Source organism: Ascaphus truei, chromosome 8 (genome assembly GCF_040206685.1).
Source record: "Ascaphus truei isolate aAscTru1 chromosome 8, aAscTru1.hap1, whole genome shotgun sequence".
Lineage (NCBI taxonomy): Eukaryota > Metazoa > Chordata > Amphibia > Anura > Ascaphidae > Ascaphus > Ascaphus truei.
Window position 1 is genome coordinate 42,524,953 of NC_134490.1, and position 26,206 is coordinate 42,551,158.

Here is a 26,206-nt window from a genome sequence, read left to right on the forward strand (position 1 = left end):
GTTAGAGCCTTATGAGTAGAGTTGATAGAGATAGATAGGTGGACCAAGAACCTCTCACCCTGCTTAGGGGGTGAGGAGGAGCTAGCCCCACTCTGGGTGACCCTTGGCCCAGAGTGGAGGCAGGGACATCTTGAAGGAGGACAGCTGGCTGTGTATACATTGCATTGACAGCTACTGCTGAGAGGATAATAAAGATCTGCTGCTATTTAAAAGAGACCTTGTGTGAGACTGGAATCTCTCATCCCTGGGAGGGGATTCTGCAGTAGGGATTCCACCCCATATCCCTGGGGCCTACTACAGATGGAGGCGCTGCACCATTAGAAGAGAACGAAGGCATCCACCCCAGAGACCTGTCCTGTTGTCCCCCCATGTCACCGCGGGAGACTCAGGCCCTCCTGTTGCAAGCAGGTACGCACCACACACAGACATGTGGACAGACCATGAAACACCCTAGGGTACCCGATATGAGGTTGGGGGGTGGGGGGCAGGGGGTCGATGGGCTACACTAGGAAGAAGGGGGAAGGACAAGAGACAGATAACGAACTAAATAGAATAGATCGTGATGGGTAGCAAGGGGTCATGGAGGTAAAATGGGGGCAAATGGTAGTTTGGCAAGCAGGGAGACTGACACCCATATTAAATACAGATAATAGATAATACTAGGAAACTTCTAAAGACTACATCCAATTGGAGTACAAAGGCAGGAGCAGATAACAGTACAGACTAAAAAAAACTGAAATGCATGCTTGTTAATGCATGAAGCCTGACAGGTAAAATTGGTGAGCTTGAATTAATAGCTACAAGGAATCAGTATGATATCATAGGCATTACTGAAACATGGTGGGATGGAACTCATGACTGTGCAGTTAATTTAGAGGGTTATTCCCTTTTATTGGAAGGATCGAGCAAATAGAAAAGGAGGTGGAGTATTTGTATATGTTAAACCAGATCTAAAACCTGTTATAAGGGAAGATGTTTATGAAGGGAATGATAAAAAAATGTAGAGACCTTGTAGATAAAAATTAGCAGCAGAGGTAAAAGTACAAAGAAAATGTTTGTACAGATATGCTATAAACCACCAAATATCTGAGATTGAGGAAGCGAAAATACTTTTGCAAATGGAGAAGGCATCAAAAATAGGTCATGTTTACATTATTGGTGATTTTAATTATCCGGACATAGAATGGGGAAATGAGATTAACATTTCAATGAAAAGAAACAGTTTTTTGGGGGTGCTTAAAGACAATTATATGACCCAAATTAGGAACCAACCAGGGGAGGGGCAATACTGGATTTGGTAATGTCAAACAATGTAGAAGTAATAGCAAATATTCAAGTCCTGGAACATTTGAGTAACAGTGATCATAACATCGTTTAATTTGAAATAAATTATCAAAAACATATTACTTGTGTTCAACAAAAACTTTAAACTTTAGAAACGCAGATTTTAATAAACTGAGGACTAATCAACAAGGAATAAATTGGGATGTTTTTGCAGGGAAAAATGTGGAAGATAAATAGACAGGCATTAAAACCTTGTTAGAAAATAACACTTATCAGTGTATACCCGTGAGTAATAAGTATAATAGGAACAAGTCTAAACCAATGTGGCTAAATAAACAGGTAGGGGAGGAAATGGAAAGGAAGAGGCAGGCGTTTAGATTCTTGAAGCCAGGAGGGACGAAGGCATCGTATCAGAATTAAAATGAATGTAACAAAAGTTGCAATAGGGCAATCAAATTAGCAAAAATGGATAATGAAAAAAGAATTGCAATAGAAAGTAAGATCAACCCTAAAAAGTTCTCTAAGTACCTTAATAATAAAAAAAATTGAAAATAAAATGTAGGACTCGTTCAGTGTGAGAGATGGGCAGGCAAATTATTGGAGATAAGGAAAAATCTGAGGTATTAAACAAAGTCTGTGCCTCTGTATTTACCAGGGAAGAATCACTTGCAATAGCAGTGCCGCAGGAGGAAGCCACAACCTCTATGTTAACAAACAATTGGTTAACTGAGGAAGAAGTTCATAGGTGGCTTGATAAAATTAAAGTAAATAAGGCACCTAGCCCCGATGGCATACATGCAAGAGTTCTTAAGGAGTTAAGTTCAATAATGGCAAAACCATTACACTGGAAGGTTAAGTATGGAATAATATGCAGGAATCCTTAATGGAAAACTAAATTAGTAATAGTCAGAATGAATTTATGAAGGATAGGTCATGCCAAACTAACCTTATGTGTTTCTTTGAGGAGGTAAGTAGGAATTTAGAGCAGGGTAATGCAGTTGATGTGGTCTACTTAGATTTTGCAAAGGTTTTTGATATGGTTCCAGACAAGAGGTTGATGTACAAAATAAAGCAAATTGGCCTAAAGTTGTGAGTGGAGTACCTCAGGGATCGGTACTGGGACCCATGCTTTTTAACTTGTTTATCAATGATCTTGAGGTTGGTATAGAGAGCAAAGTATTTTGCTAATGACACTAAATTGTGTAAGGTAGTAGAATCAGAGCATGATGTAATTTCTCTCCAGAAGGACTTGGATAGACTAGGAACTTGGGCAGGTAAATGGCAGATGAGGTTTAATGCAGATAAATGTAAGGTTATGCATTTGGGTAACAAGTATAAACAGATGACTTACAAATGAAATGGGGATGAATTAGAAAAATCCTTGATGGGATTTAGGAGTGCTTGTAGACTAGCAATAGTTCCCAAAGTCATGCAGTAGCTGCAAAGGCAAACAAGATCTTATCTTGCATTAAACGGGCATTATCTTGCATTATTACTTCCTTGACCCTCTACAATCTGGCTTCTGCACCGCTCACTCCACTGAAAGAGCCCTCACTAAAATCATGAATGACCTACATGCTGTCAAAGACAAAGGTCAATACACTCTGCTCATATTACTTGACCTCTCTGCAGCATTTTATACTGTGGACCACCCTCTTCTCCTTCACATTCTCCATACTCTTGGTATCTATAACAAAGCTCTATCCTGGATCTCCTCTTACCTCTCCCATTGTACTTTCAGGGTTTCTTTTGCTAACACCTCCTCTATTGATCTCTCTGTGGGCATATCCCAAGGCTCTGTCCTGGGACCACTTCTCTTTTCTCTTTACCCACTTTCTCTAGGTGACCTAATAACATCTCATGAGTTGAAATATCACCTTTATGCAGATGAGACACAAATTTACTTTTCAACCCCTAAAAAAAGAAAGAATAGTTGGGCCAACCGTATTAGGTAAATGGTTAAATTCAGTCCCACACAAAATGGAATCCTGCTGCCAGAGTTTCTTAGAGGTGATTCACCAACCTCTATAGGTAACAGTCATGAAAGAAAAGGGATCCTCCGGCGCGTGGTTCCACTTGTGACTCCGGGACACATGAAATAATAAACAGAAAAAAGGAACCACAATCAGGGGTAGTTAAGACATTGGATCATATGATTAAGTTTTAGTAGTAATACACTTACATAAAACAATGATTTTCCAATAGAGATAAGAGAGACTTCCTTGATATCTTTAGGGACCGGTGCTGTTATGTCCTCTGGTCTCTCTTTCGGATATGATGTACTTCTACCAGTGTGGGGTCTCGTGGTCGCTGTTGGAACGTGGGTGTGAATCGGTGCCGCGTTATCATTGCGCTGCTTTCATGGGAGACTTTTCTACAGACCGGCAGCACTCCCGGGCGTGCTGCGGCCACTGACCTGCCGTTTTAGCAGCGACCATGAGACCCTGACCTGGTAGAAGTACATCATATCCGAAAGAGACCAGAGGACATAACAGCACCGGTCCCTAAAGATACTAATTGATGTATGCTGACTACACATATATTGTAAGTAGTTAGCAGTGGTGAGGGGGCCTCCGAAATCCCGTATGTACTGCGCAATGGTGTTCTTGTTTCTTATTCTCAGCACAGTATGAATTTCGAGTGAACATCAGTCAGCGTGCTGAAGAACAACAGGACTGTCTCAACCGTCCACCTATTAAGGACTGTAAATTATACTGGACTGGTATTGTATATCAGGGCCTGCGCCTACAACTTTTGTTCTATACCATCTTTGACCGACAGTCATTTCTTGGGACGGTCGGCCCATTGCCATTTTAATTTCTTCGCCCCTGTAATGAGGTTACAGACTTTTGTTTGGTTTTGAACCCATTCATTATTTTTCATGTCTCTACGGGTAATACCCAGCATACACCTCTCCATACTTCTTTGTGTTGTCTGTAGCTTCTAAATGATCTTAGCATTAAGGGTTCAAGTGAGTGTTCACATCAATATGTGACAAGCAAAATACACTTATTAAAAACTTTTCTCTTGAGGTACAGTGGAAGGTTTCCTTGAAAGATTCTTTTCTTTTAAATGCACTTTTGATTTTCTATGGATTTAATTCAAAAGGTTCACATCTATCGTTATTTGCCGGCCAAGGTAGACATAGTCTTCAACTTCTTCTAATTCTATTCGATCTATTTTGATCTTTACAGGGCTGACACATTTAATGAACATCACTTGTCTTGCAAAGATTCATACGAAGGCCAACTGTCTTACTTGCTTGACAGGGGAGATGGGGTGTCATCGCAATTTAAATACGGCTATAAAAGAAAAGGTATGATTAAGCATACACACACCAATTTAAAAATTAAAATGTTATTACAATTAAGAAGAGTTCTCCATATAATTAGTAACATTATGTGAAACAAATGTATATCTACAAAACTATATTTCAGATTACTTATTACGTTTGTGTATACAGTATGTGTTTAGCCTGAATTGTGATGGACAATTACATCATTAGATTGTGCTAAAGGTTCCCTCTAGGACAGGGGTGCTACTTGAGAAATGTACTATGAAACTGCTTCCTTGTGCTGGAGATTTGTCCCAAAAAGTTACGTTCAGCCAATGTTTTCTAATGCACTGGGAGGCGACTTTGCAGTGTATTGCGTAAGGGCCACAATCCACACAGGAACACAAAGGGCATAATAATATCTATGGTAAAAACATATTGGGAGGAACACTATTTCCCAAGCAGCAGTCTACACTAATCTCCATCGCTTCACTTTGAGATGTATTCTTGTCCTTTCCAATGAATTAGAAACTCAAATACTTAATTGTGCAGTTACACTCTGCAGGCTTTGGGAGGGTCTGTTCACCTAGGACAAGTAACTTAAGTACTGCAACATGTTTTATAAAGTAAACTAACTGGGCGACCCTTTATAAAAAAAAAAAAAATGTAATTTAACTACTTGGTTTTTAATTTCCATTTTTTTTTTTTTACAATCTGTATGTCTTTTGTGACCACTGTATCACTCCTCAAAATCCCAGATAAATTGTCCTTTGCAACGTAATTATTAAGCCTTCCCTTGTGAAACAGAAGTAGCTGCTATGAGGGAATTCGGTAGATCCAGAGAAAAGCAAAACTTACATTTTCACAAGACAAGTGAAAACCAGTTACTTCAAGGGAGTACTAAATCTTTCTTAATCAATTACATAGAACACTTCTCAACCAGATTTTTAACTTTGCCGTGATCACTGCATCCTGGAGTTGATAATTTTCTGTTGGGTTCCACTTCACAAAACATGCAGTTTATCCATCTGATGTGTAACGAAGCCTTTTTTTCCCTCTTCTTATAAAGCAGATGTACAGAATTTTGCACGCACATAAGTCCAACTCCTGAATAACATCAGTCTATTTTTGGTGCTGAAGAGACAGTGACTTGCCTAAGATGAGAAGGAAAGCAGATAGATTCAAAGCAGGTTCACCAATTTCAGAGGTGAACAAGGTGACCATTATACATAGTGTTTCAAGGTGCACTTTTTATTTTTTTTAAATATACTGTACTGATAAAATGAGCCCAAACTTGGATTAACATGGGTGCTAAGAGTTTCAGCTTGTGACATCACTAGATTTCATAAAGCCTGATCAGATGTATAGATCAGTTTCTCAGGCCCTTTTTAAATCTGCATGGAAAACAGCTCGGTCCAACCTGCAGAACTGGAAAAACTGGGACCATGCATTTTTGGGTCTTTAAAAATAAACAGCTAGAAAAGAAAAAAGTTGGTAATCTGCTTTAAGTGGCACAACACATCACAAAGATTGATTTATTTTTTGGGGGTAGAACTGCAGTGTGAAATGTTACAAGTTGTAGAAAATGCTTCACAGACAGTATGTTGGAGGTAGAGAAGTGGATCTGTTGAATATACCTCAGACTAGCAGTTCTATCCAAACCAGACCCCAAAGGAAGAAATAACCAACACAATCACTACTCAACTTTATTAAATGCTCTGAAAACAACAGTTAAGATCGGAATGTAGACTTGTCCTGCGCATGATTCACAAAAGAAAACTGCATCACACCGCACATCATTAATACAGATCAACATGCAATTAAAAGGGGGGATGTGAGTTCTCTATACCAACCCGCAGAGAACGGTCATTTAACTGGTGATAATTAGAATTAAACAAAATTGTGTCCATATGCACCAGAAAGCATGATCAAATTCTTAACAATATCTCAGATATGGTTGGTAAATGAGTTTGCAATATACACATTTTTGCTTGTTAATCTGTATAACTAGTTCGAAATTCATATTTTTGGTATATTTCAGGCAGGATTCAGAATAGCAGTCTCGATCTTGGCATTAATTAACCCACTTTACAATGACAGGAAATGAGGCTAGGATTTCAGATGGTGCCCCAGTTTCACACATTGCATATTGCAGAAGATTGGGTAACACTAGACATTTAACAGTAGTGTTTAAAAAAAAAAAAAAAAAAGAGAGAAGCTATGATTTAAATATGAGAAATTATTTTTTGTGCAATTAAGGTTTACAATTGTAATTCAGAGCAAGCACTGCATTGGGGTTAATCATTAGCTAATCCGACTTACACTGGTGTTTACCACTGATCTAGTATCTGGGTCCTCACTGCTTATCAGCATGGCATGCTGGGAGTGGTAATTTTTGCTGGTATAACTACAATAGTACAATAAACTGCGTTTGTATTTGAGCTTGAATAAGGTTTACTTCTAAGATTTTAGCTGGTCCCCTACACAGTTAAAGTCTTATCACAAGTCAGACTGCCAGGGACCTTACCGTAACTAACGCCTGACGTAAAGTACCGGCTTTGACAAAGCCTTAGACAAGATGGGTTTCAAAATGTATATTGTGGACACACCTTAAATATTACAGTTCAGAACATTTCCTTCACTCAACGGACGCATCCCATATACAATGAAGCGGTCTTTCCCTGGCATGGGAAGATTTCAGATCCATTCATATTAGAATGAGGAAGGTATCTACACAGCACATTTAATAAAGGCCACTGTGTATAAGATTATGACCCAATCCATGTTAAATTAACCAACAGTGGCACCTACAGTATATGCAAAATAAACAGTCATGAAATTAATAAAACAAACTAATTTCCTGATCCTTTATAATAACAAACGGCATGAAATATCTTGAAACTACAACTGGATCAGCAAACTGTGTTTGTAGCTGTGAAAGGTGTAGCTGTGAAAGGTGTCTGGGTTTGCAGGTCTACTAAGTCGGACCAAGTTCTCATTGACACAGCACACCAGAAAAGGAATTTCGGTTAGTCGCAACTAATAGCACCAGCTGTATAAAGTGGTTATTCTGTTATCCCAAATATTCTAATGCAAGTTACATAGGACAGCTGTGTCTTTTTTTGGTAGGTGGAGAAAAGTGCCAGAATGTGTGTGTGCGTTCGTCCTATATTTCAGGATTACAATAACCCATGCAGAATTGTTCTCAAAATGGCTCAGTATGTGATCAGAGAACATTTTCATTGTACAGTAAAATACATGCAGATCAATTCACACCCATCCTTGAGTCGAGCCCTTTATTACTGCAAGACAGGAGATCTTTGCTGCCTCTTTTGGTTGACAATGAATGACACTGATCGGATAAAAAGTGTCAACAGTGCTTCAGTATTGCATAAAATTCTTTTAGTGGAAAAAAACTAAAAACAAAACAGAACAAAGTGTGAATTTCTCCAATCAACTGGCAGAACGGCTGGTATTTACAGAACATATTACTGCCACGTGTGGGCTTCTGCCCCTACTACCCAGTATGCCACATGCAATAAGGAACTTCAAAAGCCTCACTAGGAAATGAAGCCAATTGTAAAAGAAATAAAGAGATGTTTTAGGATGGACAGTGGCATTTACTGAACTATTCCACTTCGTGCAATGGTGCAAATAGATAAATATTGAAGCCGCTCTATATTTACAAACTGCATTTTATATGCAAGACAATCCACCTACATATCTAGCAAGTCATCTCCTTAAACCGCAAATAGAAAAAAGAAACTGTATTGTGAACATATCACAAGCAAGATGCAGCTGAACCATACCTGGGGGCACAGCCTTTCTGAAAAGGATTGTACTTTTATGTACATTAAAGAACACCAAAGTACTTGCACCTACATACATTATGAATTTAGTAAGCTGTGCTATCCTATAAGACACATTAACGCCCATTCAAGTGAAACGGTGGGAAGGTGCATTACGCAATAGCACTACTTGGTAAACATGATGCATGTCTGCAGGATATGGGGGGGGGGGGGAATTACATGCTAATGAACATGATGCAACATGTTCCTTCTCATTACATCTATCCACATCAAGTCTCGGTACGGCTCCTTCTCATGAAACTTGTGTTGCCGCAAATACTGTGAAAACAAAAAGGACGTTACATTGAAGAGAACCGCCGCTTTAATTTTCTTTGGGGGCAAACGTGCCGCTTCCACCTTTTGTTGCCTTTTGGGTTGTGAAAAGTAAGATGACAGACTCTTACTATAGCGTGCAGGCAAAAAACAGGCTGCTGTACTGTAATATCACCTCTACTTTGTGCACCAGCTTGCTTGCTGTTTGCATCTATCACTGGGAAGAAAAAACTACAGCTAAAAAGTCAGGTTACAAAGAAAGAATTGTGGTTTCCGATGGCAGTGAATAAGAACACATTTTATAAACTGCTGTCCCTCTCAAAGAACCCCAGTTCAGTAGCTACGTTTCAAACCTACAAATCACATTGAGGTCAAGGTATGATAGCTCTTAAGGTTAAGCACTATCTAGGTGCAATAGCCATATGGGGCGAAGTTCAAATTATTTTGGACGGCCCCCCACCCCCCAAAACAAGAATGATATATAAAGCAGCAGTCCACACCCTTTTACCTGGGTGTGAATAAGGGGACCCTGGAGCTTAACCACATTGATTTCAGCTCCGAGGACCCTACAGTTCCTGAGAGACTTGCCTGGAAAAGTAGCGCAGGTACTTCTGCATATTTAAATGCAACGCATAATCCGGGACCTTTCAACTGCCATTTTGTTTCCACTGCAGGTGACGGTACCGGCAGCAGTTTTCCAGGTATGGATCTCTAAAACCAGGGGGGAGGGGAGAAAGGTGTGCCCCAAAAACTTAATAATAAAAAATAAAAAAAAGCCATGTTTCAGCTCCACCAACCCTGTTTCCAACCTATGTAAAATACAACAGGGGGAAGGGGGTTCAAAATACAAAAAAGGGGCCAAGGGAACTGCTCCTTTAAGGGAGAGAATATTGAAATGGAAGGAGACTATTTAACCGTTTCACTGCCAAAGGGGCCTACAACCCTCATTGCGACGCAAGCTCCAGCAGTGAATATGTTAACCACGGCAGACAGATTTAAAGCTAAAAATAAGTGCAACTGCCTTCAGAGTGGGACTCGCTTGAAATTACTAAGACTGCCTTCCAAAAAACAGGGCTTGCTTCTAATAGGTAACTTCCTCCCAATCAGACTCGTTCGAAAGGAGCAATGAGAGATGTACTGAAATTAGGACTGCTGAGCAATGAAACTGTCTTTAAATAAGAAACAGACCCTTGACAATGAGAGGCGGCTGACCGATGACACACCTGCAGAGACATTCACTTGAAATGAGTGGGACTGCCCTGCAATGAGTGAGCCCCACTCCAAATACACAAGACCACCCTCCAAAACGTGGGCAACTCAGTCCAAACACAACACTTGCCAGGCCTAGGTAAGCTCTGGTTAAACAGGGAGGAAGGGAAGGTGGGTTAAGAGGATCCGATTGAGAGGTTTCGTCCGCTGAAGCACAGGTGAGAGGAGTCCGGTCACAGGTTCTGACAGCACTGTAGCTTGCTCGATTTCTGCCCGTCTGTAGTGGGGGGAACACTGATATCGACGACGTTATTTCCGGGAGACTCGTCGTGTGCCGACCGCTCTGCGATCTGCTTCTGCGACACTATGCGGTAGATTTCTGAAACAAGAAATCGAAGTAGTCACTTTCCTTATTTTCTAAAAATACCCACATGCATTTTTCCATTCTTTCTTTCAATGTTCACAGTAATCAAAAGCAACAGCAAGAGTTCAGGCTTGTTCAGGGCTTTGTCTTTGTTCCTAAATGTACAGTAATAGTGGGCAAAAAACCAAAAAGGAAGATCCCTATAATACAGTAGCTACACTCAATACCTAGAATAATTTGTGTAAAGACTTGACTTAATTTCCATATAAGGCCTCCTTAAAAGATATATTTGAAACAAAAACAGACTATAGTTAAAACAGCCATATTCAAAATTCAAGTCCAGAACAGCCTAGATCAGTAATTTTCAACCGGGGTTCCGAGAGGGGGTGGAGGGGAGGGAGAAAGCTGGGACAACTCTCCCGGCTGTCCATGGGGCACCCCACACAAGAGCAGCCGCCGCCCTGTCACTAATAGCCCTCTCCCATCTCTGCGCCAGGGGTTCTCTGCAAGAGTCTGAGGTAAAGTGAAATCCTCCTCTCCCTTGTCTGCGCCGGAAGTCTTGTTCAACTTTCGGCTGACAGGAGGAGAAAGCTGTGGACCGGCGCAGGCTGAAAGAGAGGTAGGGGGGGAAGAGTGAGTGTGTGTGTGTCAGAGCATGAGGGGAGAGGGGGAAGAGAGTAGGGGTGGGGGGGAAGAAGAGGAGAGAGCAGGGTTGCGGGGGAGGGAAGAGGAGAGAGCGGAGGGGGGAGGGAGGAGAGCGCGGAGGGGGGGAGGGAGGAGAGAAAAGAACGGAGGAGGGGGGAGGGGAGAGGAGAGAGTGGGGGTGGGGGGAGGAAGAGGAGAGAGCGGGGGTGGGGTGAACGGCAGCCACCAAAGGCCTTCGCAGCAACTTGGGGTTTCTCTGCAAGATTCTGAGGTAAAGTGAAATCAGGTGTACAGCAAACAGGACACCCACAGAAGAGATGCAGGTGCTGACAATCTTTAGTCTTAACTTTTTCCTCTCCCCCTGCTTGCGCCCCCCCGGCATTTGACGGCATGTTGCCATGTGTCGTCGCATCGTCATGGTGACGCATCACCAGAAGCCGCCGGAGACAAGGTAAGGGAACTTGGAGGCCTCACACACTCCTCAGCATTTAATGTAAATGCTTTGGTTAGAGCGCAGGGCTTCTGTAAGCGTCTCAGCCCCCCACTCCCCCAGAAAATCTCAAGCCCCCCGGTTTGCGCACCCCTAGCTTAGTGGACAGGAGCAGTGAAGGGGAAGCATAGTGGGGAGATTCTTTGGGGGCTACCTTTGCTGTTCCTCTGTCTCTACTAATTAGTCACAATCCTCCCCACCTTTTTATTGCCTTGTGATATTGTTAAGCGTATTTAAGCGAGTCTGTATTGGCTTTGCCAATGTAGTTTGCTGTACTCCTTCTAAAGTGCCATATTTTAAGTGTCTGGAGTTAAGATGGCGTTGAATTGAAGGTGAATAAGAAGAACTGGATTCAGCCCTTTACTAACTCCAAAAGGTGAGAGCTTACCTTTGAAAATGTTTGACAATTTATGCACTTTTTAAATAATATAACCATATAAGTTGTTGTGTAACAGTCAGTGCTACGCTGCCTGCTTAGGCCTGATTTATACATCTACTCTTTCAAATCATACTTCTCATATCTTCCAATACCTGGGAACTCTTCTACCTGCGCTGTATCCCAATATGCCCTTATCAGTCGAGGACATTTGGTCGCGGCAGAATTGTCGCGATCAAAAGACCCCCGGCGCTTCACCACAATTCATCTTGCCATGGGGACCTGTAGTCGCCAGTTATGGTAAGCGCCCCCTCCCTAAAACCCCATAACCTAATCCCTTACCCTAAAACCCCCTAAGCACTAAAACGTACCTTCTCCTAGAAGCGGCCGGTAGCAGAGTTTCCAGCAGCAGATCCGCTGCGGGTCCGTCTGTGGTGATTTGGTCACGATCAAAATGTCCCATGCCACTCCTTACTGCTTTTTTTGTTTGCAGTTTCTTCAATCCATTGTAAACTTTTCTATCCAACTTCCCCCCCCCCCCTTCTCCTCCTATCCACATGTCTTCCTCTCTCCTTCCCTCCACCTTTGCTAGACGCTGCACCACTATTTACATACCTCTATGCCAGAGACTTCTGCACACCTCAATAAAAAACACCCTCACAAATCCTCTTCTAACTTCCTCTCCCTCTTGCTGCTGGGGTTCTCCCCTAATTCTAGACCTGGCCATATACACACTTGCTCTCGCCCACACCTCCCTGCCTCCTCCCTACTTAGGCTGTTAACACATCTAATGTAATACTCATTCCTCATCTTCCTTCTCTTGTGCCCTCTGGAATATTCGCTTTCTGACCAACAAGGCTATACATGACCTCTTCTGCTCTCACTTCATCTCTTTGCTCTAACAGAAACCTGGCTCTCACAACATGACTACTGTGGAGGCTGTTTCCTATGGTGGTCTCACACTCCATGTTCAAATGGCCGGGGTAGAGGGGTAGGTCTCCTCATTCCGCTGCCAATATCAGCTCAGCCCTATGCCCCCATCTGTCTCTTCAGCCTTCATATGGATGATTCCTAAGGCTCCTGGGCATCTTGCATTCTCGCTTTAACCTCGACCAATGGAACAATGTCAGCACCCACAAGCATGATCACTATTTAGACCTGGTCTTTACTAAAATCTTTCCCCTTTCTGATTTTTCTAGCTCCCCCTTTCTCTGACCATCACCACCCATTCCCCTCACCCCCCTCCTACCTAGTCTCGCTACTCTCAAGGCCTTTGCTCCATTGACCTCCCTCTGCTCTGGCATTTACCCTGAACGCTAACCTATCTACTCTCCTTCTTCTGAACCTGACAATCTTGTCAACTCTTACAACTATCCTCTCCTCCTCCTCTCGATAAATATGTCCCTTCTCGGCTGCAGCACATCCGTTCCCCCTAGCCCACAGCCACGGCTAAATTCTTAAATATGCTTCCTTAAACTTACACTCGCTCCCCTGAACACCTACGGCGGAAATATTTCATGCTAATTTTGTGCACTATAAATTTCTCCTCCTGTTAACTCCGATCTCTCCAAGGCCTAACTACAACTCACATCAACTCACAAATCCAATCCAAGCAGTCTTTTCTTTGTATTTGACTGCCTCTAACCTTCTCTTCCCACTTCTCATCCTTCCTTCACTTCTCAAGCCTTTGCATACTTTTAAAAGCAAGGTGGATGCTGTCTACAATGAGATTCCTTTTGTCCCTTCTGCCTCCTCTCTGCTTCTACCTAAACCGCCATCATGAATTCTTGACTTCTTTTCTCCCGTTAGGGTTGGAAGTTTCTACGCTTATTTTGTCTTCACATGCCCTCTCAACCCCATCCCTTGTCACCTCATCAGAACTCTTGCTTCGGTCTTAGTCCCCAAGCTCATTCATATCTTCAATTGCTCCCTGTTTTCTGGCATGTTTTCCTCCTTTAAAAATTACTTTTAAAAAGCAAACATGCTCTGGTTTCTTCCACTGTCAAAAAGGGTTGTGTGTCTATACTTTTAAATCACCGTACAATCCCAGAGCAGGTTGCTCTTTGATAACCTCACTTTTAGACACAGAAAACAGGCTGGGTCATTCTGGCCTGACCCTTTGTTTTACTAACCAATACATACCTAGGCCAGTTTGACTTCACATGGAAGAAAAACAGGTCTTTTAAAAATATGTTAACCCTTTGTGTACCGATTATTAAAATACCAAATATTTTAGTGGTGTTATCGTGACCGCTTGTTTCTATAATATTGCCAAGATCCGCCCTTTCCTCTGTCAATCTACTTCTAAAACTAGTGAATGTCTTTATCTTCTCCAGTCTTTATAATTGTAACATACAGGTTTCCCTGCCTCACAGTTCTCTACTTTGCAATATATCGACAAATCTGCTGCAAGAATAATGTCACTTTCTCCCAAAACAGTCTCTGCTCATCCCCCTCCTTAAATCTCTCTCCTGGCTTTCCATCAAGTTTTGGATCAACCACAAAGTTCTCCTCCTTACCTTCAAAGCTCGCCACTCATCGGCTCTTGTCTGCATATCAGCTTTGATCCATCGTTATGCCCCTGTTCGTCTAACTTTCACCACTAATGCGCTCTCTCGCCTTAAACCCCTTTTCCTCACTGCCCTTTGCCTATCAAACTCCCTCACACTCCATATATGCCAAACACCTCTCACCTTTAAGTCAAACTTTAAAAAAACTCACCACTTACATTAAGCATTTTAATAGCCCAGACTAATGGCTACTGTCCCACAACCACAGTGGCTCCTATCAACCATTGTGGCCAAGCACTGCCATCTACTTCACCTATTCCCTCACCTGCTGGCTCTGCAAGTCTCCCAATATACCACAACTGTAAGCTCTACGGGGCAGGGATTTCCTTGCACATTGTCTGATTTTATTTGGTGCACTTCAAGTATTATAATTCCCTGTACTGTATCTTTTGTAAAGTGGTGAGTACACCGTGGGCGCTGTATAAATAGAGATAGATATATGTACATACCTGTAAGGATGTTCTTGAAGGCTTCCTCAACATTTGTTGAATCTAGAGCAGAGGTTTCAATGAACGATAAGTTGTTCTTTTCTGCAAGAAGAATGCAAACATTAATCTTTTTGCTTCCGGAAGACCGGTCGCACTCCTGGATCGCGATCACCCGATTGCTTCGGGGTAGCGCCATGGTCACAAATGGCGTATGCTGATGAGTAAGAGTGTAAACACGAGAACGAGCATTAACCGTTTCAACGCCACAGCCCCTTTAGCACGTAGCGATCAGGTGGCGAACGGAAGAGGAATAGTCGTTCTATTCCTGTCTAATGCGTTTGAATAATGACAGCATCATCATTTCTTTAAATAGATTAAAAGGGAAACAGTAATTACCAAACATTTTATTTGAGTGAACCCAGAGAAAACTGTCAAGTACGTATTTTTACACAAGAAGCAAATATGTAAAAATTGCAGTTTAGATGGAATTGAATTTAAGGAAGACGATTTCATTAATAAAAAGGGTTAAATATACACCAGCACGGCATTCATTTTCAATCGGAAATTACAGGAAGTGCGCACTGGAGGCGAGTACATAACATTTAATAAACAAGACGTCTGTCACAATAAGGTACATCTAGTTGGATCAAAGGAGTATCCCAACGTCTGAAGCTGGGTTTTTTTTTGCCAGGAATTGTGCCCAGTACAATCAACAGCAAAGGACTCGGCCAATGGTCTCTACGTGATCACGTGACCATGTAATGGTGTAGTAACCTCAACGCTTTTCACATGCAGAAGACCAACTTCAGAGATTGCATTACCCCTGTGATCTTTGTACTAAATCTATCTTATTGTGATGGATTTCTTACTTACTATATACTTTTACTCCCCTCCGGTGCGCACTTCCTGTATTTTCTGATTGAAGATATCCATTTTGGTCACACTGTAGCAGTCATGTGGAACACGTACTCAGGAGACACGGAAAGATATTTAAAAAAAAAATGTGATTTCCCCCCCCCCCCCCCCTCTGGCTGCTCTATTTGTGTCTCACTGTGTTAAACAAGTGTTTGCACAGGCAAAGCCCCTCTGTCTCCTGCTCCTCTTATTTCTATTGGGAAATGGGTGAAGAAAGCACATGATTTTTAATCAAAGGCATCAATCACCTCTTAAACGTGTTAATTCGGGACATTTTGTGCACTTGTCTTAGGAGGGGTTGCCATGTTTAAAATGTACAGGTGAAAACTGAACCTACTAGTTCATGTTTCTAACTATTCACATCTTCCTTTTTTTTTTGCAGCAGCAGCAGCAGCATTTCACCTGTATACTATTTAGTTGACATCCACTGTTACATGTTAAACTGTTGTGTTAAAGGGGCAATCCAACAGCGCAGGATTTGTATATGTGGGAGTAAGGATAACTGCCATTTTATTAAGACATAATTACTGCATGCTAATTGTCTAAGAAGAATTGTTTTAAATGTAACTACAAAATACTTAATAAAACAGTTTTGCACCCACAAGCACCAGAGAAATTGGGGACTGTTTGTCAATCATGGCTTTATTTACCATTAGTACACATAGTCATTTTCACACAGCCTAGAAAGGTAAGTGGATGGGGAGTGAGTGGAGGGATTACCTGTGCAATCTCTTGTTAGGGAGCAGTCAGAGGAAATCAAACCCCACCCAAGTCTCAGCTCACCAGGTTTACAAAATGATTTAAAAATACTTATAGGTCTGAGTTGGGTAAAAAAAAACAAAAAAAACAATTAAATGCAAAAATAACTCAGATGTGACCCCTTAAACATGTCACTACCATTAGAATATTTTGGCCATAGGAAGGACTGACCCCTTAAACATGTCACTGCCATTCATACACTTCGGCCCTCGGGGGGACTGACCATTTAAAACAAAATCAATAGTGTCCCCAACTAAAGGAGATATAGATCTGGCGGACTGAACGTTACCTGCAAATGCTCGGGCCTCGTCAGTGGGGACAGCTCGGAGGTGACGCAGGTCGCTCTTGTTCCCGACCAGCATTATGACAATGTTATTGTCCGCATGGTCCCTCAGCTCCTTGAGCCAGCGCTCCACGTTCTCGTAAGTCAGGTGTTTGGCGATGTCATAAACCAGCAGGGCTCCCACTGCGCCCCTGTAATAACTGAGGGAGAGGGAAGCACCTTAGTACTAAAGTACCTGAGAGAGCCAGTTCAGCAATAAGAAAAGAAATATCACAATATTAAGAAACATAAGACATTCTGTGATCTTTATCTTCTCAATAGGAAAAAAATGACCTTTTTCATGCAACAAAAAAAAAAAATAGATCTTTTGTAGGGTATTGGATGAACATTTGTTAAGGAGATTTAAAATAAACTATACTTTTAAATATATAATGTCCTTAATTCGTCTTAACACTATTGTGAGGCCACACTCCTGACGAAGCTGACGGTATCACATGGCGAAACGCGTTGAGTGGGAGTTCTTTCACCATACGGAGCATTCTTGGAGAGGAGCCGCAGGCCGCGATGTTGCTACCTGAAAACCGGATCTGACGTCAGACGCCCAGACGCAATGGAGTAAAGGCTGGAGACAGATCTTATGGTGGCTGCAGGACGCTTTTTCCTCTCTCTATATTGAGTACTGGAGCTGCTTCTCCCTCAATCCGTGCTGAGCTGACACTCACCTTGGATAGACTGCCTAAAGCCTTGATTACACACTGCTGTTGATATTCTTACCGTTTGAAAGTAGGCCTTTCACAAGAGCCAAGATTGGAGCTGACATTTGTTTCACTTTGTATTTCTCCTGTACTTAGATTTTCTGTGCTTTTGTGTTTTTTCCTCTATGCTCCCCCTGGAATCTGTGAATCTACTACAACACTGAGGGACAAGTGAAAACATATCCCACCAGAGGGTTTGAGCAGGGGGTTAAAACTTTATAATTCTTTTCACCACATTTTTTGGTTTTTATATCTTCACAATATTTATGTGTAATATACTATACGTGCACTTTAATTAATTTTAAGAGTGTTGTATTCACGTCACTTTATCACTTTTCACCAGTAGTGATAACCTTTGCTGCAGCAAGAAGAATGGGGGAAACACACATTTTAATTTTTTTAAATTTTTCCACTATATTTATTAGGGCCCTTCTGTTTTTTGAGGGGATTTTTAACGGCACTGTAGCTCACAGCATCGCATACCACGCTGTTAAATTAATCACTGTTTTGTTTCCTCTTTTCTCTATCCAGTGGAGAAAATACAAATGAAACAGTATAAAATTGGTAGTGTTTGTACCTGCTAAAAGGTTCTACCTCGACATGGTTGCACACAACATGTTTTGGCAAAAAATTACCTAAATGACCCATGCTAATAAGGTCATATTGGATATGCATTGGGGCTTTTTTGTTTACACAATGAGGACATATAGGGAGCATATAAAATAATAGGAGCTAGGGACGAGAGCAGGTTACATTAAGCAGTAGGAAGAGATGGACGTTAAGAGCTGTGTAATAAAAATGGTGAGAATATGAAGTATTTTAATTAATCTAGTACTTCAGGGGTTAACGTTGGTTAGAAATTGTGCAAAACATACAATAATTGTACTTATGACAGGTGAAGACCCTTCCTGTGTATGTGTTGATTTACAAAGAGGGCTTCATTTTCTGTAACCCAGGCTCTGTATTTGTATATCTATATCATCGAAAATCTTGTTTGTGAGTGTCTGGAGACTATTTGCTTGGTCCGTCAGTCCGCCCGCCCTCCCACGGCTCTCATTGGCCGGTGTGTCTGCCCCCCCCCCCCCCCTGTGTCCCGCCCCCCCACGGCTCTCATGGCCCCCCCAGAGCACGCTCTCTCCTGCTCTCACCTCCCTTCCCCGGCGCTCTCACCTCCCACAGGCCACTCCCTTCCCCGACTCTCACCCTCCCCACGGCCCCACGGCTCTCACCTCCCATAGGCCACTCCCTCCCCCCAGCTCTCAACCTCCCTCACACGCCGCTCTCCTCCCTCACACGCCGCTCTCCTCCCTCACACGCCGCTCTCCTCCCTCACACGCCGCTCTCCTCCCTCACACGCCGCTCTCCTCCCTCACCCGGCGCTCTCCCTCACCCGGCGCTCTCCCTCACCCGGCGCTCTCCCTCACCCGGCGCTCTCCCTCACCCGGCGCTCTCACCCTTCCCCGGCGCTCACACGCTCTCACCCTTCCCCCCTCCCCCCACACAGAGCACGCTCTCTGCGGCTCTCCCCTCACATAGGCCGCTCCCCCAGCTCCGAGCGCTCTCCTCTGGCTCTCTCTGCCTCTCCCCGCGAAAGGCACAGCACCTCCTCACCGGAGCGTCTCAGCCTCTCCGCTGAGGAGCCCGAGGTGGAGGAGGAGGGCGGCCGGTACCCGGAGGAAGAGGAGCACGGCCGTGTGCAAGGTGAGTAAACGCAGGGGAATGGGTTCTTTAATGCGTCCCTGACTCCCCCTCCCCCCCTCCCCCTGCCCTCCCCTTTGCCCCCCCTTCCCTTTGCCCCCTGCCCTCCCTCCCCCTGCCCTCTGCCTCCCCTGCCCTTCACGCCCTTTGCCCCCCACGCCCTTACACTCCATGCCCCCTGCCCTTCCACGCCCGGGCAACGCTGGGTATATCAGCTAGTACAGCATTTTTTAAATGGTGGTTCGCGACCCGGCACCGGGCCACGGAACCAAAATTGCCGGGTCACAGCGAGGCTGGCAGCGAGGCTGGCCGCGCGGTGTCGTCCCCCCCTTCAAGTTAAAAAAAATGGCAGCGATTCCCCCACGCATGCGCAGGGCAAGCAGGGCCCGCTCCGCTCCCCCCCGCTCCCAACGTGGGACGGAGGAGGAAGTACCAGCTCCTCTGCGGCCCGCACGTTACGTGGGACAGAGAGGGAAGTACTAGCTCCTACTGCGCCCCGCTTCCCCCCCCCCGGCCAGCTTCCCGCGCCACCCCCCCGAGCTCACCTCCCGTGCACCCCCTCCAGAGCCCACCTCCCAAGCCCCCAAGCCCCCAAGCCCACCTCCCGTCCCAGGCAGCTGCCGCGGGGATATCGAGGGCAGCAGGGAAAGCGTCCGGCGGCAAGGTAAGTCACCCCACCCTGTCACTGTCACCCACCCACTGTCACTGTCCCACTCTCACCCACCCACTGTCACTGTCCCACTCTCACCCACCCACTGTCACCCACCCACCGTCAATGTCACTGTCGGTGTCACCCACCCACCGTCACCCACCCACCCACTGTCACCCACCCACCGTCAACTGTCACCCACCCAGTCACTGTCACCCACCCAGTCACTGTCACCCACCCAGTCACTGGCACCCACCCAGTCACTGTCACCCAGTCACTGTCTCCCACCCACCCAGTCACTGTCACCCAGTCACTTTCTCCTACCCACCCACCGTCACCCAGTCACTGTCAACCACCCACCCATTGTCACCCAGTCAGTCACTGTCTCCCACCCAGTCAGTCACTGTCTCCCACCCAGTCAGTCACTGTCTCCCACCCAGTCAGTCACTGTCTCCCACCCAGTCAGTCACTGTCTCCCACCCAGTCAGTCACTGTCTCCCACCCAGTCAGTCACTGTCTCCCACCCAGTCAGTCACTGTCTCCCACCCAGTCAGTCACTGTCTCCCACCCAGTCAGTCACTGTCTCCCACCCACCCAGTCACTGTCTCCCACCCACCCAGTCACTGTCTCCCACCCACCCAGTCACTGTCACCCAGTCACTGTCACCCAGTCACTGTCACCCAGTCACTGTCACCCAGTCACTGTCACCCAGTCACTGTCACCCAGTCACTGTCACCCAGTCACTGTCTCCCACCCACCCAGTCACTGTCAAAGTCACTGTCAAAGTCACTGTCAAAGTCACTGTCTCCCACCCACCGACCGTCACCCACCCACCCACCGTCACCCACCCACCCACCGTCATTCACCCACCCACCGTCATTCACCCACCCACCGTCATTCACCCAACTGTCATTCTACTATCATTCACCCACCCAGTAAGGCAGTCACATGTCTTTTGTTGAAAATTCAGAAAAAAACATTACAATGCAACCTGTTTATTTTTATATCTCAATAAGAAAACAGTTAAGTAAAAGTTGCGCGCTAAAAGATATTTTTTCCTCGTAGGTGCGCTATGGGTTCGGGGGGGGAGCCCAGCTCCTTTCATTTGTCCCGGGCCCCATGATTTCTGTTGGTGGCCCTGGATAGGAGGTAGGAGGTGGTAGGGGGGGGGGGGGGGGGGGGGGGGTGGGTGGTGGTGTTGTACCTGTGCCTCCTGTCCTGGCGCTCCCTTCCCCCCGGTCCCCTTGGTGCGGGAGATGGGCGCGGGGGCGGGCAATGGTGGCTGCACGGTCGCTGGCGTGTGTATCAGTCTGTGTGTGTGTGTGTGTGCGTGTCAGCGGCTGCGTGTGTGTCAGCGGCTGCGTGTGTGTCAGCGGCTGCGTGTGTGTCAGCGGCTGCGTGTGTGTCAGCGGCTGCGTGTGTGTCAGCGGCTGCGTGTGTGTCAGCGGCTGCGTGTGTGTCAGCGGCTGCGTGTGTGTCAGCGGCTGCGTGTGTGTCAGCGGCTGCGTATGTGTGTCAGCGGCTGCGTATGTGTGTCAGCGGCTGCGTATGTGTGTCAGCGGCTGCGTATGTGTGTCAGCGGCTGCGTATGTGTGTCAGCAGCTGCGTATGTGTGTCTGTGTGTGTATCAGTGTCTGTGTGTATCAGTGTCTGTGTGTGTATCAGTGTGTGTACGCGTGTGTGTCAGTGGCTGTGTGTGTGTCTGTGCAGGCCAGCAGTGGCTGTGTCTGTGTTGGTGTCTGTGCGTGATCAGTGTCTGTGTGAGTATCTGTAGGTCAGTGACTGTGTGCGTCTGTGCAGGTCAGAGAGAGAATGGGGGGGGGGAGAGAATAGAGGAGATTGTGAGAATATATGAAAACTGTATGGACATTCATAACTGTTTTATTTTACCTATAGGCCAGTATAGGCGATAACATTTGTAGTGGGTCGCGAAGGAGAAGTTAAAAAATAACCGGGTCACGGAAAAAAAAAGTTTGGGAAACGCTGAGCTAGTACATATTAAATATAAACTTTAATAAGTGATGCTTTGGGCTCTGAGTGAATTGTTTGCACGATAACACACACACACACTCTGTTACAACAGGTGTGTGTTAAGTGCATACTTTTTGTTTAATAAGCAGAAACCATAGACTCTGCAAATTTCATATGTGATATTTCTTTGGTGTAGCCGTGTATATGATCGCTGGTTGTGTGTGTATATATATATATATATATATATATATATATATATATATATCCCGTGCTCACAAGCGTGCTGTGACAGATGGAGGGGAGATATTTTTCATTTGAGGGACCTTTGCAGAAGGTGAAAAGTGGGTCAGCAAGGTAGCTGTGTATTGACCCTCGTCCCATATGCAGGTCACGTGCTCACAGGTGTGCCGTATATATGACAAGCAGGACCACCCTGTTACACACATCAGTTGTTGCAGTGCAGAAGATAACTTTATGTTGTTAATAAAGGTATCAAATTTACAGAAGATTAGAGCACTCGGGAATGCGTTACTCACGCGGAGGTGATCGCTCGGTATCTCTCTTGTCCGGCTGTGTCCCAGATCTGAGCCTTTATTGTCTTGCCGTCCACCTGGATGCTTCTGGTGGCGAATTCCACGCCGATGGTGCTCTTACTCTCCAGGTTGAACTCATTGCGAGTGAAGCGAGACAGGAGGTTACTCTTCCCCACCCCGGAGTCTCCGATTAGAACCACTGCCGAAAATAAATATAAAACTTATTGTCAATCCGAGCCCCTCCTAGCCAAATCCGGGGACTCTCCGGTTAATGAGAGATGAATTTCATGCAATCTGTAAATGTAATAAGTGATTCCTTACCCATAAAATGTTAAGCTTTGAATTTATAGGATGTCTGGAGTGGGGAGACTTAACAGACAGCCCTGTGATGGAGTGAAGATTGAAATGTTTTGGGAGAAATTTCGGGGCGACAATTTTGGAAGATAATAAATAAATATATAATAAGAGTGTAGGAGATAGGGTATGTCTCAGACAGATGGACTTGTGTGTGTGGGTGTGTATACACATCAATATGCTAATAAGCAAAATTGAACATGTCACTTTTTTCCTTTGTTGAACTGACCCTTTAACCCAGGTCAGAGATATATTGATAGATAGAGATATTTCACTGCAGATAAGAACCACTTGGCCCAAGTACTGCTCATCTTCCTGTGTGCTGTGAAATCTCAGTCCCTATTATGGCTATCCCAAGCATTTTGAATATATTCTAATCCAACATGCATATATGTAGGGTAATGCTGTGTTCAGAAACACTAAACGGGGCAGACAATTTGATACAGTTTAACATCCAGAAGGTCATAATAAAAGTACACAAGGTGGGCAAATCTGTTACACACTGCTGAAGCATTAAACAAGGCTGCAATACATTGCAGAGAAGGGGAGAAGATATTTAATTATGAGACTGTATAATAGTATTAACTACTATATAAAGCAGCAAGCAACCCAACTCCTTTTTCTTAACAGCATTGGAGCTGAACCGCTTCTATTTCTAGCTCTAGGGACACCCCAGCTTCTGAGATACTTACCAGTGAAGTTACGCGCATTACTTCCTGGTTTTTAAAGGGCCATCCAAACGGAAGTCGCAACAGTTGATGTTGCAACTTCCTACTGGCCTGATCTTTGGCAGTCATTTTATTTCCCCTGGAGACAAGTTTAAACCTCATACCTTCACAGGTAAGTATCTCGGGAACCTGAAAATAATGCAGTTCACATCCAGGGAAAAATAAATTGGGCATAGAAAAAATAAAAATAATGAAATGGGGCGATTGACGCTCTAAATTGCAAGTATTGGGGACAATGAGGGTTGGCATTATAGGGAGCGATTTGAGTAGGGCGTGAGGAGTGGCTATCTGGGGAGTGAAACAGTTAGGGGAGGAGCTATAGGAGCCATTTGGAGAGTGGATATAGAAAATATTTAGGGAAGAGATGGTCAACAAAGTATTATAATTAAATGTATCAACATTTGTCCCTATAACTTGTGCAGTTTTTCCTCCCTTTGCATCAAATAAATCTGCCAGGTCTCAGTCGACAGAGATCGTGCCGAGTGCAAGATATAAGATTACCAATATGCATATATCTGCCACTGGCGCAAACTGACACGGATGAACATTTTGGCTCTTTTGGAGCAACTGTATTTATACATGACAGTTTCCGATTGTGCGTCTGCATGTATTCCACTTGTCCCCAAATGTGCTTCATTCACCCCACTGTCCCGTCATACAGTGGTTAATTTGCAGATGAGGATTCTGACCAGCGACATGCAAATGTGTGCGCTGGGAGTGTCACTTACTGTAGCTTCCTGTCTATTTTACAGAGGAGTGTTTCCCTGGTTTTATTACACAGCTTGTACAGGAAAGCCAGACACAAGGAGGTGCTGACAGAAAATCCATTCTTAGAAAGTCTAAAAAAAAAATGTTACGGGCTTTGCAAAAACAAATAGGCCTATATATACACAAACCTTTGTCAAACACCAATGAAGAATATGTCATGTTGGGAAAATACTTGTTTTGTTATAGCTGTAAGAGGAAGAAGAGGGAAAGGAGAAAATGTTTTCCTGGAACCATGGCAGTGGGCACTGCAGGGTTAACTATCCTTCGCTGAGTAGGAGAGGAAATTGAATTCTTGCAGATAGGCCATAAAAGGCCCCTCCCACAACCTGCAGATAGTTTTATTTTTCAGCTATGGGAGAATCCAAAGACTGATATATATTAGGCATACGTAGGGAGGGTAACTATGTGCCCACTGCCATGGTTTCAGGGAAATAAAATTACGGTAAGTTGGTTAAATGTTCTCCTTTCCTGTTCACCATGGCAGTGGGCACCGTAGGGACATATCCCAGCAATATTATTTAGGGAGGGAAAGAAAAAAAACAAAAATGCCAATATCCGTGTCAACCACTTTATTTATTAGTCTTCCACTTTATTTTATTACAGAATGTAGTACTGTGACCAAAGCTTGCGTCAGCTGAAGCCTGAATGTCCAATCTGTAATACGTCATAAATGTGTTACATGAAGACCATACTGTCGCTCTGCAGATTTGTGCCGGTGATGCTTGTGCCTTGAATGCCCACGAAGTGGCCATTGCTCTCGCTGAGTGTGCCTTTAAGTTCAACGGTGAATTTTGTCCTTTGTTTTTGTACGATTTTCTGATACGTGATATCTATTTGGATATAATTGCTTTGGACGCTACTTGCCCCTTTCTTGGTCCTTCTGGAATGATAAACAGGGTGCAAGACATAAGAAAGTCAGCCTATCGATATAGGTTTACAAGCACCTTAATAGGATTATGCAATCTTTCTTCCTTATTACCTGTTTTTTTGGCAAAATGAGGGAATTACAATTTCTTGGTTTATATGAAATTGAGAAAGTACTTTCCGTAAGAAATGGTATACTGGTCGCATCACTGCTTTATCTTGTTGGATGACCAGAAACATTTTTTTACAAGACAAGGCTTGTAATTCTCCCACTCTCCTTGTGGATGGAATGGCTATAAGGAATGCAATCTTCCATGATAACAACTTCAAGGGTATTTGATCTATAGGATCAATCAGCTGCATTGTGTGAACATTCAGTACTAGTAATAGGTCCCATGCTGGCACTCGTTGAATTCCCTGTACTGTATTCTTTGTGAAGCGCTGAGTACACTGAAGCATTCATACACCCGAGGAAGGAAGCTGTGTCTTCCGAAACGCGAAGGGTGGTCCCGCTGGCTCTACTGCTGGAATACCACCGCTAACTATTCTGTGCAAACTCTCCTGCGGACTGGATTGTTAACGAATCTGCTTCCATTAAATCATATGCTCCGTCAAGCAGACTCCCGGCGAATCTGCAGTTGCAGTCACACGCTCCCCAGCTGATCATGCAGCAGAGGTCTGTTCACACGAGAATAGGGGGGCGCTCCACTCGCAAAACAGCCACTGAGGATCAGCACGCCGTTGGTGCCAGGGAGAGACGCCTGGAGCTGATTTACCACAAATGAGAGGGGATACTCTCTGAATATCCACTGCCAGATACCATCTTACCTCTGGTAAGTGGTCACTTCAGCCACAGATACCCATTAGGGACCCATCCATATAATTTTATTAATTATATGTATATGTTCACATTTGTGCCATATATTAAATGTGTAATTTTATCAGTCACCTGTTAGTTATCGCAGCCATTTGTTGTTCTTTGTCCATAGTTTAAGTTTGTGTTTGTTTAATTGTCACCAATTAATGTGCTATGAAGCTTGCGTGATACCTTTTTATATATAAAGTATTACGCTATGTATATCTGTTTACTCGCGTTTCATGTCTGCTAAATGCATCGATTGGAGTACATCATTGGATTTGACACAGTCACCATCACTGGTTGTATTAT

The 26,206-nt window shown here is 44.1% G+C and overlaps 1 protein-coding gene across 1 annotated transcript in view; it reads right to left on the minus strand.

Moving 5' to 3' along the window:
* Positions 1-6,246: 6,246 nt before the first annotated feature.
* RAB11B (RAB11B, member RAS oncogene family) overlaps positions 6,247-26,206 on the minus strand; it is a 29,524-nt gene continuing 9,564 nt past the window's right edge. The window contains exons 2-5 of the mRNA XM_075611681.1: positions 22,328-22,523; positions 16,725-16,918; positions 14,783-14,863; positions 6,247-10,267 (exon numbers count right to left, since the gene is read on the minus strand). Of these exons, the coding sequence (XP_075467796.1) occupies positions 10,122-10,267; positions 14,783-14,863; positions 16,725-16,918; positions 22,328-22,523 (617 nt within the window). The 3' untranslated portion in view covers positions 6,247-10,121. The remainder of the gene's footprint in view (positions 10,268-14,782; positions 14,864-16,724; positions 16,919-22,327; positions 22,524-26,206) is intronic.